Below are 18,193 nucleotides of genomic sequence, written 5' to 3' on the forward strand. Positions count from 1 at the left end.
TGAGTTTTCCCTAAATAAATAAATAAATAAATATAAAACTAAGCTTTGAGCCTCCCGGCTGCCTTGCACTCAAAAAGGGACATAACATGGTGACCCCTGGTAAAATGAATCCAAATCTTTGGTCAACTTGCACTATTTCCATATCAGAAACACAGATATAATTGCAAGTTCCCCAGAGAGATTACAAGAAAGGGAGTGATCATAATACACACAGCAGCTGAATCACTACTCCTACAAAGACACAACTTGAAGCTTGGTTTGAAGAAGAAAGAAAAGGTCAAGGGACTTCATGTTCTCTACTTCTTCAAAATCCACAGAGATATTTTTAAAGGCCATGTCCATTTAAACGTGACAATATGATGCACAATTAGACTCCCACATTCAGTGTTTCTCAGGCATATAATGAGGTACAAGGTCAAAGATCTAACATTGCCTCCATCCTAGGCAGACACAAAAGAAGACATATTCTCTCCAGAGCAAAATTTATTATAAAATGATTTTCTGCTCTGCCTCCTGATTTCTGACCCTTTTAGTGTTTTAGCCATTGACTTCTCACCCCTTACTTAACTGCCAGCGTGTTGGATTGAATTCATTATATTTGATTTCTAATAGAGTTCTATTTCCTTATGAAATCCTCACAGCAAAATTGCTACAGTGGCTGGGCAGACTCTTCAAATGCCTGATCCTTTGATTCTGAAGTTTTTCTAGGACAGTGGTGGCGAACCTTTGGCACTCCAGATGTTATGGACTACAATTCCCATCAGCCTCTGCCAGCATGGCCAAAGGTTTGCCACCACGGTTCTAGGACTTGTAATATATCAGCGATTAAAATGACTGTAAAAAATAGGCCACTTGGATTTATTTGATCCACCCATCAAATTTTTAGGTCAACAGGAAAAGAAAGATTAAATGTCTGTCACATGCAAACTTTTACTAGCTACAAACATGTGCATCTTTTAAACTTTTAGCATTCAAAAAGTTAACAATTGTGGTAGGGATGCCCTCTCCCACTTGGAAATATCAAGAAATTAAGACATTCTTCAGAACTGGCTAGTCTAGTAGTTCCCCTGCAAAACTTGTGGGTGAGCTGAAACCTATGAAACTAACTGTTCACATTGGAGATCTACCTAATTCCTTTAAAAAAACACTTAATAATAACTAGTGATTACTTAAAGCATACTTCATTTACAAAGCCTACTTCTCGCACTTGATATATCTTAGCAAGCCACCATTCTTTACTGCCACAAACATTGGATCCTTCAACTGATCCATTAGTATATATAACTTGTTTTAGAAGGCAGGCAGTGACCAGGGGGAGAGATCAAGACACAAAGTGGAATGCGTATTTAACCCAAGTTAGTAATGAAAGTAGAACACCTGTGGCCATTCCAGTCAGAATGTCTGTATCCCCTCATATCATTTCAAACACACTTTTAAAGAATCTGTTCACACATTCAGCTGAACTCAAGTTCTGCCCATCCAGAAGATAATATGAATAAAAACTTTCCCCCCCTCACAATTTTCTTCATGATAATGAATTATAGCAAGAGTCTCATAATGAATAACAAGGGATGCCAAGGAAGACTTTGTACAAATCTGTATATTAACTTCATATTCTTTCCTCCCTGAAATGGCAAAACCACCCAAGTTTTCTGCACATTTTTTTTCATCTCGGTCTGTTGCAGGAGACTTTCATCTTCTAAGGCTGCCCCTGAGGCAGCCACAAATGGTTAACACTCAACCACTTGCTGCGTGTTCTTGCACTCGGCAGGATAAAGCCTTGGTGGATGGCTGAATCTAATTAATAGAGATCTAAAACATATTTGGGGATGTTTCCAAGAGTAGAACACAAAGCTTAATTGGGTCTTGCCTTATTGTTCTAGTGGGCTGGAATAACAGTCAACTGTTCTGCATTCCACTGCAGTTTTTTTTAATTTGTGCGAAAAGAAATGCTGAAAGCAAAGGGACGCAAATAATGCACAATGCAATGTGAGAGCGGTAGTACTGTAAAGACCCACAAAAATTTCCAGGATATACAATTTCATCAAAACTTTGATTTAAAAAACCTTGCACCCTGGAAAATTTGATTGGTCTAAGGTACTACTGGATTTGAATTTTGTTCTACTACTATAGACTAAGATGGCTACCCACCTGAGATTAATTATATACAATATACAATAATATACAATAAACTCACAGAATAGCCTAATCAGTTAGATTTCTGTTCACAACTCTTTATCAGATTCCATAAAAGTCAAATTCTGACATCTGAAGCCATAGATTTTCATAAATAAAGTCACATGCTCGATCAAAAATGTCAAAAGGCTGAACACACATTTGCAAAAGTACAAAAGGAACACTTGCAGAATGCATAGGTCCATGCACACATGCAGAGAAACATGCATGTCTGGGTGCCTGCTCTTCTCACAGCCAATGGCTCCTCTGTCCAAGCAAAATATAATGTTTTTAATAAGGGAATGACAGTAGTGACTTTAAACAAGAGAACAGCCTTCAGTCAGGATGTACCTTTGCAAATTACTTTCCTCAGACTTTTCTGGCATGAGGAATTTCTGCTAGGGTTTGCTGGGAATTGCAGTTGTCAACTTCCTGACTCCATTTTGGAAGCCAAGAAAGCTGCAAGTTTCGTCAACTCCAGAAATTATGTCAGCTATTCAAAAATGGTGTGTTTTGAAATCTCATGTTCAAACTTACTGTTTATTTCTGTTTTGTACATAGGCATGTATTCTAACATTTTTTTCCTGCTAGTTAATGGAAGAGAGGGAAGGACATTTTCACCAATTTCCCCTGTTCACTGCAGTGTTCCCCCCTCCCCCCTTGAATTCCTGGTACTTAAAGGGATATAATTCGTAGGGTTGACAACTCTGGGTTGGAAAATTCCTGGAGATTTGGGGGTGCAACTTAGAGAAAGTGGGGTATAATGCCATAGATTCTGCCCTTCAAAGCAGCTATTGCCTCTGGGTGAATGGATCCCTATAGTCTGGAGATCAGCTGTGATTCTGTAATACCTGGAAATTGGTTATTCAATGAGGTGGGGAGGGAACAGAGGACTTCAGCAGAAGGGGAGAAGGAAAGTCACTGTTGGAGCAGCAGTGGCGTAGGAGGTTAGGAGCTCGTGTATCTAATCTGGAGGAACCGGGTTTGATTCCCAGCTCTGCCGCCTGAGCTGCGGAGGCTTATCTGGTGAACTTGATTAGCTTGTGCACTCCCACACACGCCAGCTGGATGACCTTGGGCTAGTCACAGTTCTTCAGAGCTCTCTCAGCTCACCTACCTCACAGGGTGTTTGTTGTGAGGGGGGAAGGGCAAGGAGATTGTTAGCCCCTTTGAGTCTCCTGCAGGAGAGAAAGAGGGAATATAAATCCAAACTTTTCTTTTTCTTTTTCTTCTTCTTCATGCAGAGTGGCTCTGCTAAAACGGTAAAGCTTTCACGTCTTGAGTTCTCTTGAGAAAGGCAGAATATAAATGCTGTAGACACATAAATAAGCAAGCTGTCATTTACTGTTTCCTCTTCAAATGCTCATCAGAGAACCACCAAGCCAATATCAACAAAAACCAAATTAGGCTGTTGCAACCACAGCTTAGTGAAGGAGCAAGTTTAGTGGCTGGATTAAGTTGTACTCCAAATGCTTACATGAGCTTACACATTTGTATTTCAATAGTAGATCAGAATTTAAGTCCAAGTAGAACATAGCTATTTTAAAATAGTTCCATAATCAAATGTGGTTGCCGATGAGTTTACTCCAATTTGCTTATCTCTGCAAGCATATGACTGAAATGCCAGCTGACAAGGTGAACATTTTACTATAAACCTGCCTTCCTCACAGTTCTAATCAGTGGAAAGTATGTTTGCAATATTATAAGAACTTGGTCAGCAACTGGTTTTATGAAGCACCCTCCCCTTTGAGAAATGTGTGCAGATAAGCAGGCCAGCTGAGAAACCACCCCAGTATGCTCTCTTCATACCTCTGTTTTGTTATTTGAGTAGTTATTATAGAAACTGTAGTAGGCAGGAGACTGGTGCCAACTTTGTCCTCAGGTAAATACAAAAACACTATTTGTAGTATTCCTGAGTGTCAGAGATACTTTGGAGTGACAAAGACTTAAGAGAAAAAGTTACTGTGAAGAGGTTCAGAGTGCATTTTCCTTACCCCTGAATAAACAGAGTCCTTGATCATTAGGGATGAGGGGTAGGGCTTCAAGATGAAGGTGAACAGCCTAAAATATTGTTCAATTCATTCATATGGTATTCAAGTGCAATATCTTGGAATATGGGCATCTTAGGGAATGCTGTCCCCTGTATATACTATACACTTCCACTCAACAACCTGGTTCAAGTCATCAGCTTGGGGGACTTTCATGAAGAATCCATTACCTCTAAATGTAAGCTTTGTTCATGTCAAATATTGCAAGCCACTTTGGGGGAGTTGATAAAAACACTGGGTTATTCACTGTTATTTGTCATGAAACATGCTCAGATAATATACCTCCTGCTCCTTTCCTGACCTAATTGTGCTAATTACTGGTTGGACTTTGCTGGAAGACTACACAGACCTTTGGTTTTCACCAACTAGCATTTTTTTTTACAACTTATTACTGATATAATCGACAGGCATAGAAACAGAAAAGGTTTCACATTGTGCTTAATCCAAATCTACAGGAAAAGTAAGATGCAAATCCTACAGAGGTCTTTGACCATATTCTTCTCCTACACCTCAAATTCTGTTCCAGAAATTAAAAAGCAGGAATGAGAAACAAAACTAGGGAAGAAGATCAAAATGTAACAAACTACAAAAATTGATTTAAAATGTTAAATTTGGTTGTTTGAAAGGCAAATTCAAAGCATATTAAAAACTAAACTTGTTTTTCAGATTCCAAATCAGGCAGGAGGAAGCATTTGTGATTTCATCATGTGCATTTACTTTAATAAAAACTGAAACAATTACATTCTTAACATGGATAAGAGATGCTTGAAGCATAACCTCAAGCTTCAGTTAAAGTTAATGTTCCAATTATAATTTTTAGACACAGATTTCTATTCTCTCTATCACTGGCTGCACACTTGGTTCCTACCATTCCTTATGAAGCAAGAAGGTAAGTGATGAAGGCGGAAGGGAAGGCAGCATGGTACATAGCCTGATCTTGTCATATCTCAGAAACTAAGCAGTGTCAGTGCTTGGAAGGGAGACTTCTAAAGGACACTGCAGGGGAAGGCAATGGCAAACCACCATTGCTTCTCACTTGCCTTGAAAGCCCCTTGCTGGGGTCGCCATAAGTTGTCTGTGACTTGATGGCACTTTACACACACACACGGGATGAGGGAGCTTGGGGATCTCACCAAAGATGGAAACCAGCAGTTTCACTTTGGGTGCCATGACAGATGTGCGCATCTTTCAGGACCAGTTCATAACTGACTGCTTTAAGCCATGGAAAATGATACACACATCTGTTGTGGCATCCAAACTGAAACTCCTAGTTTTCATCTATTGTGAATGCCATGGATTAGAGAACATCCCCATACCTTCCTGCGCACACAGTGATGGCCAAGGGCAGATTGGCTATTCAGGCCACAATTAGGCCAAAGGCTTGGGGGAGGACTAGGAGGCTGTCCTCACCCAGAGAGAGGTGGGATCCAACTGGAGATATGGGGAAGGATGCGTCTGCCAAGCCTGGCCTAATTGCAGTGAGGCAAAGGATGGACATGGCTTTATCCTATCCAGCCAGTCAGCTTGGTCAGGCACCCCCTGCTTGAAGATGACAGGGCACATTCTCCCTCCCTTCTTTGGAGAGTGAGGGCAGGACAAGGGGCTGAGTTTCCCCCCCAGAGCTGTTTCCCTTCATCTGCCTATGGTTAACGACCCTCCTACCTCCAACAAAGTGATTGCCGTTCTGTGTAGAAGTTGTAATGAACTATTGGTTCTGAAAATTGTTGCCACTGTTGCACAGTCTACATTACATTAAAGTTTCTCTGTGCCAAGTGGGGGCCACTGTGGCACTCGTGTAAGGGAAACAGTTGTGAGATACTTACTTCCCTTGCTTCTGTGTTACTAAGATCCTGATCTTCTTCAGCCTTTAGACGTGAATCAAACAATAGGACTATGCTCAACATTGAGAAGTGAAGAACAGGAAAGATACACCCTTTAGACTCTTGAGAGGGATAGCCTGTGGATTTCTGCACATGTTGAGATGTTAGGGTAGGCTACACTACTTTACAATCAAGGGGTGAGGGTTAGGGTTGCCCTCCTGAAGGAAATGGAGAGCTCAGATATGATGAAATTTCATGGTGGAGAGCTTTTTCTCCTCTCTACCATGGAATGTCATCATTTTCCTGCTAAACTGACATATTTATGGGCACGTACATTAGGATCCCCAATTGCTTTTCAATTAGACTTGCCCAGTCTGTATTGTACCTCCACAAATTCTGGTTTCCTATGTTGAACTTGAATTTTTGAAAATACTTCACCACTTGCCACAACACGGAGGCCAACGCTGCAATGCATGCAGCTGGTCCTAGCTTTGTAAAAACACAAGACCTCTGCTAGATCAGACCAGGGTTCTATCTAGTCCAGTACTTGTTTCACACAGTGGTCAACATGTTGCCCCAAAGGGTCTACAAACACAACGTCCCAAGCCTTCCCCTGACATTGCCTCCTAAAACTAGGGCTGCCAGCTCTGGCTTGGGAAATTTGGGGGATGGGTGGGTGGGTGGAGCCTGATAGAGGAGGGAGATCAGCAGGGATGTATTATACCTCCCAAATATGCCATTTCCTTCAGGAGAACTGATCCCTTTAATCTGGAGATCAGTTGCAGTTCCAAAATTCCAAGTCCCATCTGGAGGATGGTAATCCTACCTAGTACTGGTATTCAGAGATTACTTGTCTCTGAGGGTGGAGGTTCCCTTCAGTTAATATGGCTAGTAGCTATTGATGGATCTTTCCTCCATGAATTTGTCTAACACCCCAGAATGAAACAGGAAGACTACACTCTTGGGCAATGCCAAGTACCCAAAGGAGAGCAGCAGATAGACTGTCTACAATCATTCACACTGCCATGGTGGGGTGGGGTAGGAGAGAGAATGTAAATAATAAATAAAATAAGTACACATATCCTTGAGCAACAACATCTGTTCAAGATCACCAACTAGGTCAAGCCATTGTTGTAATTTTTTTTAAAGGCGAATACCAGATCCCAAGTGTAAAGGTGTGCTGTGGCTCTGATTCACCAAATCAGTTCTACAGACACTGACATGAAAAGGCAAATAGTCTTTTCATTGGCTTTCCTGACTTTTCCACACCTTAATTCTCAAGGAACCAGGAGTGTGGCTGCTCCTTGGATGCCATTACATCTGGCTAATAAAAAAGGGCAAGTCATCAGATTGAAGCAGCTTTCTCACACAACCAAGGAACTTCTGCTCTTGCACATTAGTTTCTCAACGCACCAAATGTCACTTTGACATTAAATATTTACATAAAACAGACACCTGACGGTATCTATTTCCTTCCTGTAACTTTTACAGTTTCACAGCAATGTCTGGAATTACATATTCTGTTTAGTCTGAGGACTGTTCAGCATAAACAGTTTTTTGCACAGCAAACGAGCATTTGTTTTCTATTTGTTGAACACAGTTGGTACCTTTCTGCCCAAAACCAGCACTGCTGTTTTGAAGATGTACTGGGGCCAGAGATGACTGGACCAGAAACCTGAACCTTTCAAGGACAGAGCTGTCATCTGGGCCCTCTGCTGAGCTCACTGAATTACTGGGTCCTCTCTGCACTCAACCCTTCTCTACAACCTGATTACCTTCATACCCATTTGTCTGCTTTCAATTAATTCAGACCTCAGTTTGCCTCTTGATCTGCTATTTTGCTTTTGCCTTCCACTCCATCTGCCTTGATTCACCTTGCACTACTGGATCTTTCCAGCATGTAATAATAGTGATTTCCTAAGTGCGCAGTGCAAACTTGAGTATCCATGAAAACAGGATTCTTCTGCAGCTGATGCGAGTTTCGATAGGAAAATAGGTCTTGCAGTGGACAAGTCTTGGCAGAATTGTGACCATTGGCTGAACAGTTTGCAGTGTGATTACTGCCAAGTATCACAATTTTCTCCTTCCACCCTTCAATGTATGGTTTCCTATGCATTGGAAACCACTCAAGTGGTTTGAGTCTCTCATTTTTGAGAGAGATCTTTCGCATGGCTGTATGTTCCCAGTACATGATTCCTGTGCAGAAACATATGTCTAATATTGAGTTTTTAAATTGTAATGTTTTACTATACTGTTTATATTGGGTTTTTTTAATTGTAATGTTTTATTATACTGATTGTACACAGCCCAGAGCCCTTCAGGGATGGGCAGTATACCAAATTTGACAGACAGACAGACAGACAGACAGACAAATAAAATAGCCCTGTCTACAGCAAGAGGCAAAAGAATCACAGTGAATACCCACCTTCAACGTTAAGGTGGGGGTGTTGCTCTATCTGACATGGGCCACTTCAAAATCCAAATGATTCTCCAAATGCAAGAACTCTTTTCACCTGAAAAATGAACATACTTCAAGCGTAGGACAGCAATGACTCATCCCCCCCACCCTCTCCAGATCACCTGGCCACATTACCCGCAGATCTGTACTTGCAAGAATTCTGGCATTTAGAAAAAAATATATTAGAAGCAGCTCACAAACAAAAACTTTCTGGTCAGAGACCGATGCAGCTGGCCATCCTGTGTGGCATTCACACAGCTATAGACACACTTCCACAGGCCCCGTTTGAAATTAAGCTCTAGATAATGAAGGGTGAACTTGAATCAGGTTTCCACCCTGCCCCCCATACAAAGTAGCACTTTTTAAAAAGCACTTTGATGGGAGATTACTTTGCAGACAGAGAAGATAAACTGGACACAATGGATAGACACTGCTTTTTTAAAAAACCACACTCATTTCCCAGTTTCCAGCAACAAGACCCTAATACACAGCCCCAAATAAATTAACCATCAATGCATAAAATCTCTGCCTTGCAGCTTAGCAAAGTGCAGAATTAGAGACTCAAATATTTAAATGGAATACCAAAGGCTCCGTCTCTCCCACATAAGTAAAATTATCCTGGAGGGGCTTCAGACGATAGTAGTTTCCCTTCTGTGCTCTTCAACCAAGTGGTCCTCCTGCATTTTAACCTCACTCCCTCTGCAGACCACCCACTCAGACAGGAATACACAAACCACATGGGCTAGGAATGTCTGCACAGTGCCCAAATCAATATCAGCGTTACAACCTTATTACTGGGCTGGCCTGGCTTTTAGCACAACTCCTTTGTTTTCTCTTTTCTTCTCTTGCTTTTGATTTCTCCCTCTCCCCTCCCAATTTCATAATGGTATGTATATACACAGCCTTCCCTTTCATTTATAGGAATAAATTTAAAAAGGAAAAAAGCACAGCGGCTGCCTTCTTTCAACCACAACCTTGCTTTTTGCCGACATGTTATTAGAAACATGTAGTTGACAACTTTACAGTACAGACCCTGAGTTATATTCATGCCAAGAAGTAATAAAAATTGTCACAGGAGATGCAGGGCATTTTTAAAAAGAAAAAGAACCATTTTTACAACACACATTGAAGCACAGAGCATAAGGGAGTATGGTACGTAATCTATTCAAGACCTAAAAGAAAGGCAAATATATGTTCAACGTAAAGAAAAAGAGCATGAAATAAGAAAGACAACATCTAAACTAATCCCTTCTGTTTTGTTCAGCTGCACTTGCTTACAGCTTATATCCATTAATCAATCTCTTATGTTGACCGAAATTGATTGTTTGTAGCTCACATCTCAAGTACTCCATTAGTTCTCTGGATAATTCTGCACACCTGGCCAAGGCAAATTAAATTTGCTGACACAGTTCACGTCTAGTGTCAGATCTGTGTGCTCCATCATTGCCTTCAGTGCATGGATCTGATGTTGTCAGTGGTTTAAATAATACATTATTAGTGAGGATGCACTGAGCTATGCTCGAATAGGATTTGCTCATTACAAATCATTTAATAAGTCCAAATTGGTGTTAGAAAGGTGAGGATTTGATTCTTCAGCAGTTCAAACCCAGACACCCCAAAGCACTATGCTTTATTTCTGAGTAGTTTTCTTTGCACATCTACTACATTATTCTATACAGGGATTTTTTTCTTACAGAAGTTTCTGTCTTGTGGTTGTGATAGTTAAATACTGGAAATATCTACTATACAAACCTGATTTATACTGGTTTAACTGCCATGGCTTTCTCTGGGATTCTCAATTAACAGTGCTGTTAGGGATCCTCTAAACTCCTGCACAGAATTTACAGCTCTCCAAGATGAACAAGGAATAATCTAATCTGAGGCCTAGTAATTTGAGATCATGCATTATATATTCTAAAGATGGTAGAACAGAATAAAGCAAGCCCTGACCTTTCTCTGCTGAGCTTACTCATTTGCAAGGTTTTACTAAGAGGACAGTGCTCAAAACATGATGCCATTTGCTGCACAAAGCCATTCTAGTACCTCAAATTCTAGCATTTTTCTGCAGTCATATCATCTGTTACAGACATGACTGTAAAGTTGCCTACTTCAAATGGGAAATGCCTTGAGATTTCAGGGAGTGCCTGGGGAAGAAGATTCATGGGGATGTGTAATGCCACAGAGTTTTCCCCGCAAAGTTCCATTTCATCCAGTGGAACGGATTCTAGTCTGGAGATCAGTTATAACTCTGGGAGAATTCGTGGCCAACAGAGGTTGGTATTCCTACATGTCTCTAGCACAAGTCCCAAAACACATATTTATATTATAGACAGTAGTTGCTCTGTTCTATTTTGAATGTGGCTCTTCATATCTTCTACAGGTAAGACATATTGAGTGCACAGAAGTGACTGAGTCAAGAACAATAAACAGAGGCCTACATCAAGAAGCATAGAAGGCAGCTAGCTGTTGTGTACAGAGGAAGATAGAGAAAAACAGCATTGCTGAATCAAACAGTACACATTAATAAACACAAGATCGCAGACAGAAGAAAAAAGCCAAGCCATGAAAACATAACTCAGTGTATGGAGATATTAGAATCAATTGACTTATTAGAATCAAAAGATTTCTAAAACACAGCCACATGAATTGAGTTTCTCTGTAACTATGACCAGTTTCCTGTGACATGAACACATTATAGTGTTCTCTAGGATGCATCCATAATTTCTTTCCTGTTCAGATAACTGTTTGAAGACAGATGATTTCAAACTATAGTAGTGTTTCTTGGCACGTGTTGCAAGGCTAAACTAAACATGTGAAACACATTGTTACAAACAGCGAGTATGCCTATGGCTCTCCCACTTCCTTACCACAACCTAGAACCCTGTGTGCTGGCATCATTATGTTCTGAGTCTTTGCATTTCTGCTCTACTTTGGCTATCGCGAGGAGACCCAGAATATTGTGATGTCAGGACACAGTATTGGGGCAGGGGAGGAGAAGCTAGCCACCCAGTTGCCTGTTTCATTGGCATTTGCCCTTTTAAGTAATGTTTAGTGCGATCCAAGGCATTTCAAGAAGTTCAGATACTGGCACCCTCAAGTTATACTTTATAGCATGGCACTAACCACATCCACTTTTCAGTGGTTCAGATTTTTATGATGAATTCTGTGTCTGTTTCCATTCTATTAACTCCAGATTAGCATTGTATAAAATCCTAAACTGAATCTTTCAAGTACTTAATATAAAGGGCAATGAATACACATTCTTTGATTTGAAAACTGTGCTTATTAATTCCAGATACAGGGCAGGGGATTATGGTACTCTGCACGTGCTTCAGCATACTCTGTTTTGTATTATCACAGATCCCTAGCTTGAGCTGTGGCACTAAACAGACATTTCTGAGGCTAAGCCCCTATTCACACAATACACTGCTCATTTGCTGGAAGGATAATTTAACTGGCGCAAGGGTAGATATGCGTGCTGTAATGTGTTTATTTAGACCTTAACACAGACACACCAAAAAAACAAAACCACTCCTTTACACAGTCTAGAGACTGGTTTCAATGGCAGAGAAATATGACTATGTGGAATTAATTGAAAAATGATTTATTTTGTTTCAGCATACAAAATAACTAAGGTTTTTTTAAAAAAGGACACCACTTACCAGCTCTTATTCTACCAGAATTTTGTGGAAAACACCCTTCACTTTCAACACACACAAATGCAGCTGAAATGTGTTTATTCCATCCTCAGTCTCATCCAACTAGAGAACTAACATTTTTATAAGGATGACTGATGAGCTACATGCAAGTCAGAGTTAAGAGTCTACTGTAACTGCAGTAATCTTCCCTTTACATAGTTAACCCCTCCACCCCCACAAATTCTGTACATCAGCTACTATTTTTTTGCAGCTCCAAGGACTTATTTTACCAGTTAAAAACACAAAATTAAAAAGGGGACTTTCCAGTATCTATTCAAAAGTAATGTGGGGCTGTGCTCCTTCCAACACCCTCTTTTAGAGTTTTTGCCACAAAATTTAGTTAGAAAAGTAAAAAATGGACCCCCAAAAGTACACATTTTGCATTGAACTGAAATGAATAAAATGTCAACTGTGTGCTATTAAAAAAAGTGAAAGTTTGCTTTTAGATTTTCAAATGTTTCATATAAAAAATGTTGACAAAAATGTAAAAAACCCAAACATCCCCCTCCACACTTCAACATCACATCATATGCTTGATGTCAAAAGAGATTTCAAAAACCTCCCACCCGTCCCCTCCCACCCAACAATTGCACATTAATTAACATGTGGACTTAAAAAGAACATAATGCTTCAAGTATGTTTCATGCCAATCATCAATAAGAGTCATAACATTACTGAAGAAAAGTACACTTGTTCTTTCGGAAGCCTGAGAAAGACTTTCCATAGTATATGGTCAAACAACATTTTAATTTAAAAACAAACATACACACACACACAAATGAAAGGAAATCATTTCTTTGGACTTAAAGAAACAGTGTTAAGAATTCCCATTTGATTATGAAGAAACACCCCCTAGTTGGAACCTAGTATTATGCGACTGCACAAAAAAATGTGCATGGAATAAAAATAAACTCTCAAATGCTACTGTAGATTGACTGTAGCCACAGAGGACATCTGGCAAGGAAACAGACTGGAAATATACTGGCCTCTCCACCATAGACCTGCCCAGCAGATCCAGCAGATCCAGCAGATCCAAGTATTTCTTAAGCATCTTTCATTTAGCCAAAACAATTAACAATTAACAATTAACAGCATCTAGGAAGGGAAATTCTCAGCGTTGTAAATGTTTCTAAATTGCTTTAATAAATGTATTTGTGTCTCATTTTAACTGAAAAGAAATACTTCTGGAAACTGGGGCTGCTGAGTTGCTTGGTTAAATTAATCAATTAACATTTTTAGTTGATTTAGGAAGTGCCCTCAATTAAAGGGGCAGCATTTTTTTAAACAATTAAATCATGTTATAGTTACCTAAAAACCCACAAATGGCAGGTATCGCCCTAGGAGAGGCATTGTCTTCTCTCACACGAGAGGGAACTCCTTTCTTTTAGGAGTTGCTTGGAGTGACATGTGTGCCCCAACTAAAAACAAAGAAAGCAGGCTTTTTTAAAACTTTAGAACTATTATTTATTCACATGCTAAGTTATGTAGATTCATCAGATTAATCGATTAAAAGTAATAAATTAATCGACTAATGTCTTTTATTGGGTGACAGCCCTTCTGTAGAAGCAAACAGGATACCAAACAAGTGCTGAAAACTAGCAGCCATTTCCCAATGTGTTGTTGTTTGACAACAGTTTAAATTGAAAAAAAGGTTGCATTTAGCAGACAGAAAACAGCTGGACTCAAAATCTAAACAGACCATATGTTGTAGGATCAAAGTAAAAAATATGCCCCCTCCCCTTTGTAACAAAAGATTGGTCTGCATACTCCATGCAGCTGAGTGCTGGAACGCTTAGCAATAAATGCCTCCAAATTAAGGGTATTTTATAACAATCCGACAGAAAACTGGACCGGTGTTCCTGTTTTAATGGCAGTCCTCTTGCGTGCCTTCACTCCTATAGATACCTATTGTAACATTAATAATGAAAAAAACCCCGACACAAAGATGTTGATGGCAAACACAACGTTGGGTTCAGGATAGCAGACAGTAACACTTCTTTTTAATAAAAAGTCCTAATGGTTTATTGACTAAGGCTAGAAAAGCAAGTCATGATCCTATTTGGTGCATTTTCTACCATGATCAATTGGTCCATGATCAATACATGATTACAGCCCAGGGACCCATTCTGCTGAAGCAGATAAAGTATAATAAAACAAGTAAGAAAGAAAACTGCGCCGCTTTTGGCCCGCTCCCTCAGCCTGTGTCTTGTTTCTGGAGACTGTGGAAGTGGGAAACAAGACAATAGGTTTTTTTGCTTTTTTAAAAAGAGAATAATAAAAGGGTCAGGAAAAAAGTGGCATTGAAAGGAGGAGTAAGGTCAGAAGGCTGATGATGGCGTGGCTCTGCATCAAAGGACCGTAAGCCGTACGCGAGGACTTGTAACATCTGATAGTGTCATTCCCTCAAGGACTTTAGAATATAGGTATGCAATAATAAATAGATCAGTTATGTAATAAGGCAGTGTGTTGAACATGCATTCTTCTTGTGGCGTGGAAAACCACAAGAGAGAGATACATGATACCAGACACATTCATTAAGTGTTTTTTTTTCAAGGCTATCCAGGGTAACTCTTCCAGAGCATTTCCTTGGTGAGAAGAGCAATCCTCTGAGGCTTGTCACATTTCTTCTCCTTTATTAAGAGATGATGACTGGCTTTAACAAAAAATAAAGCTGAAGAGAGTTGGCTGATTTTTTTTTTTGCCATTTTGGTTGCATCACTCTGAATGTTTTATTTCTTTCCTTTTTTTTAAAGAAAAAGAATACAGTATTTTGATGCAGCCACAAGTTGCGTCCTCAGGATGCCCCAGATGTCTCCAGGTAACTCTGTAATTTCCTAACTGTAGTTTTGTCCAGTGAACAAAGGTCAAAGTCAAAGGTTGTGTTTGTGATATGAAAATGTCCCGTTTCTTCTATGAGGTTTACAATCTGTCATTAAAAAAAGAAAAAAGAAAATGTTACAATTATCCTTCTCCTCCTCCTCCTCCTCCTCCTTTATTTGGCATAAAATTGGATAACAGTGACAGTATACAAATTAATAAGCACATACAGAAGCATATAACATGAAGTAAAAAAACTATTGGTTGTGTAAAACTTCTAACAGAAAGTTAGCTACCAATTCACAAGTTAAGGAGTCAGAGTTATTCAACAGAAAGAGAAGTCTACATGCGTCAGATATTTCATTTGGTATGTTACAATTTAAATTCTGATTCTCTCTTCCATACAGCGTACAATGTGAACTTGCTCACTGATGCCATGGTTTGAGGAGGCCCATGGTTTGAGGATGCCATTGAATTTGCGAAGGTGAAAAACTGCTCCATGCTTTTTGATCGTGTAACCTCATTCTCCTTTAGCAAGTGAAGTCGACCAGGCTTCAGAGTACAGGAAGAAGGGTGTGTTATTACAGTGCGAATTGAAGGGCAAAAGTCCTAAACTTTTCGGGATCTAATCACTGTTGATTTTCTGTCATAGATTTTCGTCATTGATACTAAGATTGTCATGCCCTTATATAAGATTGTCATGCCCTTATATAAAGCAGTGGTGCGACCGCACTTGGAGTACTGTGTCCAGTTCCGGTCGCCGCATCTCAAAAAGGATATTGAGGAGATAGAAAAAGTGCAGAGAAGGGCAACAAGGATGATTGAGGGACTGGAGCACCTTCCCTATGAGGAGAGGCTGCAGCGTTTGGGACTCTTTAGTTTGGAGAGGAGGCGGCTGAGGGGGGATATGATTGAAGTCTACAAAATTATGCATGGGTAGAAAATGTTGACAGAGAGAAATTTTTCTCTCTTTCTCACAATACTAGAACCGGGGGCATTCATTGAAAATGCTGGGGGGAAGAATTAGGACTAATAAAAGGAAACACTTCTTCACGCAACATGTGATTGGTGTTTGGAATATGCTGCCACAGGAAGTGGTGATGGCCACTAACCTGGATAGCTTTAAAAGGGGCTTGGACAGATTTATGGAGGAGAAGTCGATTTATGGCTACCAATCTTGATCCTCTTTGATCTGAGATTGCAAATGCCTTAACAGACCAGGTGATCGGGAGCAACAGCCGCAGAAGGCCATTGCGTTCACATCCTACATGTGAGCTCCCAAAGGCACCTGGTGGGCCACTGCGAGTAGCAGAGAGCTGGACTAGATGGACTTTGGTCTGATCCAGCTGGCTTGTTCTTATGTTCTTATGTTAGATATATTTTAAATTGAAAATAAAGCTCAAACATTTTGTATAAGATTTTTTTCTGTCTGTAATCTCATTTAAATTTAGATTGTCAATTCAAATCGAATGCTGATGCAGCCATATAGTCCAATGGTCTATTCTAACTAGCACTCTCCAGAATCTCAATGAATTTCTTTACAAGTCCACTTAAGACAATTTGCAATCATCACTGTTTGATGTGAAGGGCTGTAATAGATGCTCATCATCTTCCTTAGTAAATAAATCCTGGTTTTGGTTTCAACTTCAGGCTCAGGAATTTTTCTCTGAATTTTTCTCTGAATTGAACTATGCCCATTCAGTCTTCAAGAAAAACAATGTGCATGTACTGTTTGGGTTCAAATGGTATTTTTAAAAAATCTACAATTCACTTTTTTTTGCGTAGTTGGGCATTTGCTTTGTCCATCTTTAAGGTGTGAGAATGAGATGTATTTGCTTGTATCCAGGTGGAGTTCAATTCATATTGCATTTGCAAATTTGCATTTGTATGTGTTTCTCCTAGTGGTTTGAATGTGTGACATCTCAGAAATCAGACTGAACTGAGGAGGTGGGAAGGGGAGAAGGCTACTGGTACTAAAAGCATGCACAAACCAAACACCATTGGACCTTTTAAAAATCACTCAACAATCCATCAGATGCCACAATCGCCTTCCTTCCCACTCTTTCCCCTCTACCCACTGCCTCATACCACTGTGGTTTCTGAGATGAGTCACACACATTCAACCCAGACACGTGCAAGTGCACTTCATCCTCCCACTTCAGAGGTGGACAAAACAAAACATCTGACCATGACATGCCTCTGAAGTGTCCAGCCCTAGATGCAGGCAAAATGTTATGAGTTAAAACTACCAGATCACGGCCACACGGCCTGGAAAATCCACAAGAGCCAGCTGATGAAATTGGTTAGATTAAGAGATAGTCAGGCTCACTGACCCTGTTTTTCAGTTAATTGGAAACATTTCTTTGATTTTTGGAAAACAGAACTCCCATTTACATTTTCATATTTCCAACTGCGTAACCTTTTTGTAATAAAGAATAAATGAGTGCAAATTAAATTTTATGGTGCCAGTGGAAGCAATTTGACTGTGGTATCATCATGATTTATAGTTTGTTTGTCTCACTGAAATATTTTAAAACGTATATTTTTTATTATCTGATCATTGTCACTGGAAATGGAAGGGACAGATGTTATGAACCATTTATTCCCTCACTCACGGATTTACAGAAATGTAAATAAGATATGCACTTTTATGTTGTAGTATTTACTCAGGTTTGAAATTTGTATAATATATATCAAAAGAATACACACACATATACATGCACACACACAAAAAATGAGAACTAGTACTAGCAGGCAATTCATGGGAGTCATTTTGACATCTTAGTAATAAAAGATATTGAATTTTGTGTCCATCAAATTCAATGGACTTAACCTGGAAGAAGTGCATAACATTGCGCTGTAAGTGTGTGCTCGATGGTTTCAGCTATTTATTCGTAGCTGCCAAATCTCATGTGTATTTCTGGATTACCATGAGGTAATAAAAGTTCAAGCCAATATATGATGTGAAACATTGCCCGACATTAACAGGCCATCCTGCTGAGAAGCATCACTTTTAAAATGGCCACCCACTCATGTTGTGATGTAACCTTCACTTAGCAGCAGTGGTTTATGTTGCAACTATAGCCACAACACTCAATGGCTAACATGGAAATAATTTCTGGGGTTCCTTCTGAGACTTAAGAATCTAAGCCCAATTGCTAAGGTATGTTTTATTTT

General features: G+C 39.7%; 1 protein-coding gene and 1 long non-coding RNA gene across 6 annotated transcripts in view; both read right to left on the minus strand.

Annotated features, from left to right (window-relative positions):
* Positions 1–3,308: 3,308 nt before the first annotated feature.
* Positions 3,309–9,528, minus strand: LOC125436792. The gene is made up of 3 exons (XR_007245114.1): positions 9,084–9,528; positions 8,469–8,556; positions 3,309–3,486 (listed from the first exon to the last, which is right to left on the minus strand). It is a non-coding gene; the product is annotated as an uncharacterized LOC125436792 (long non-coding RNA).
* A 2,561-nt stretch (positions 9,529–12,089) lies between these two features.
* The window catches only part of MLLT3 (MLLT3 super elongation complex subunit), a 118,705-nt gene continuing 112,601 nt past the window's right edge, over positions 12,090–18,193 (minus strand). For all 5 annotated transcript variants that reach the window (XM_048503373.1, XM_048503376.1, XM_048503374.1 and 2 more), the window contains one exon: positions 12,090–15,125. In XM_048503373.1, coding sequence (XP_048359330.1) covers positions 14,994–15,125 — 132 coding nt within the window. In that variant the 3' untranslated portion in view covers positions 12,090–14,993. The remainder of the gene's footprint in view (positions 15,126–18,193) is intronic.

Source organism: Sphaerodactylus townsendi, linkage group LG07 (genome assembly GCF_021028975.2).
Source record: "Sphaerodactylus townsendi isolate TG3544 linkage group LG07, MPM_Stown_v2.3, whole genome shotgun sequence".
Classification (NCBI taxonomy): domain Eukaryota; kingdom Metazoa; phylum Chordata; class Lepidosauria; order Squamata; family Sphaerodactylidae; genus Sphaerodactylus; species Sphaerodactylus townsendi.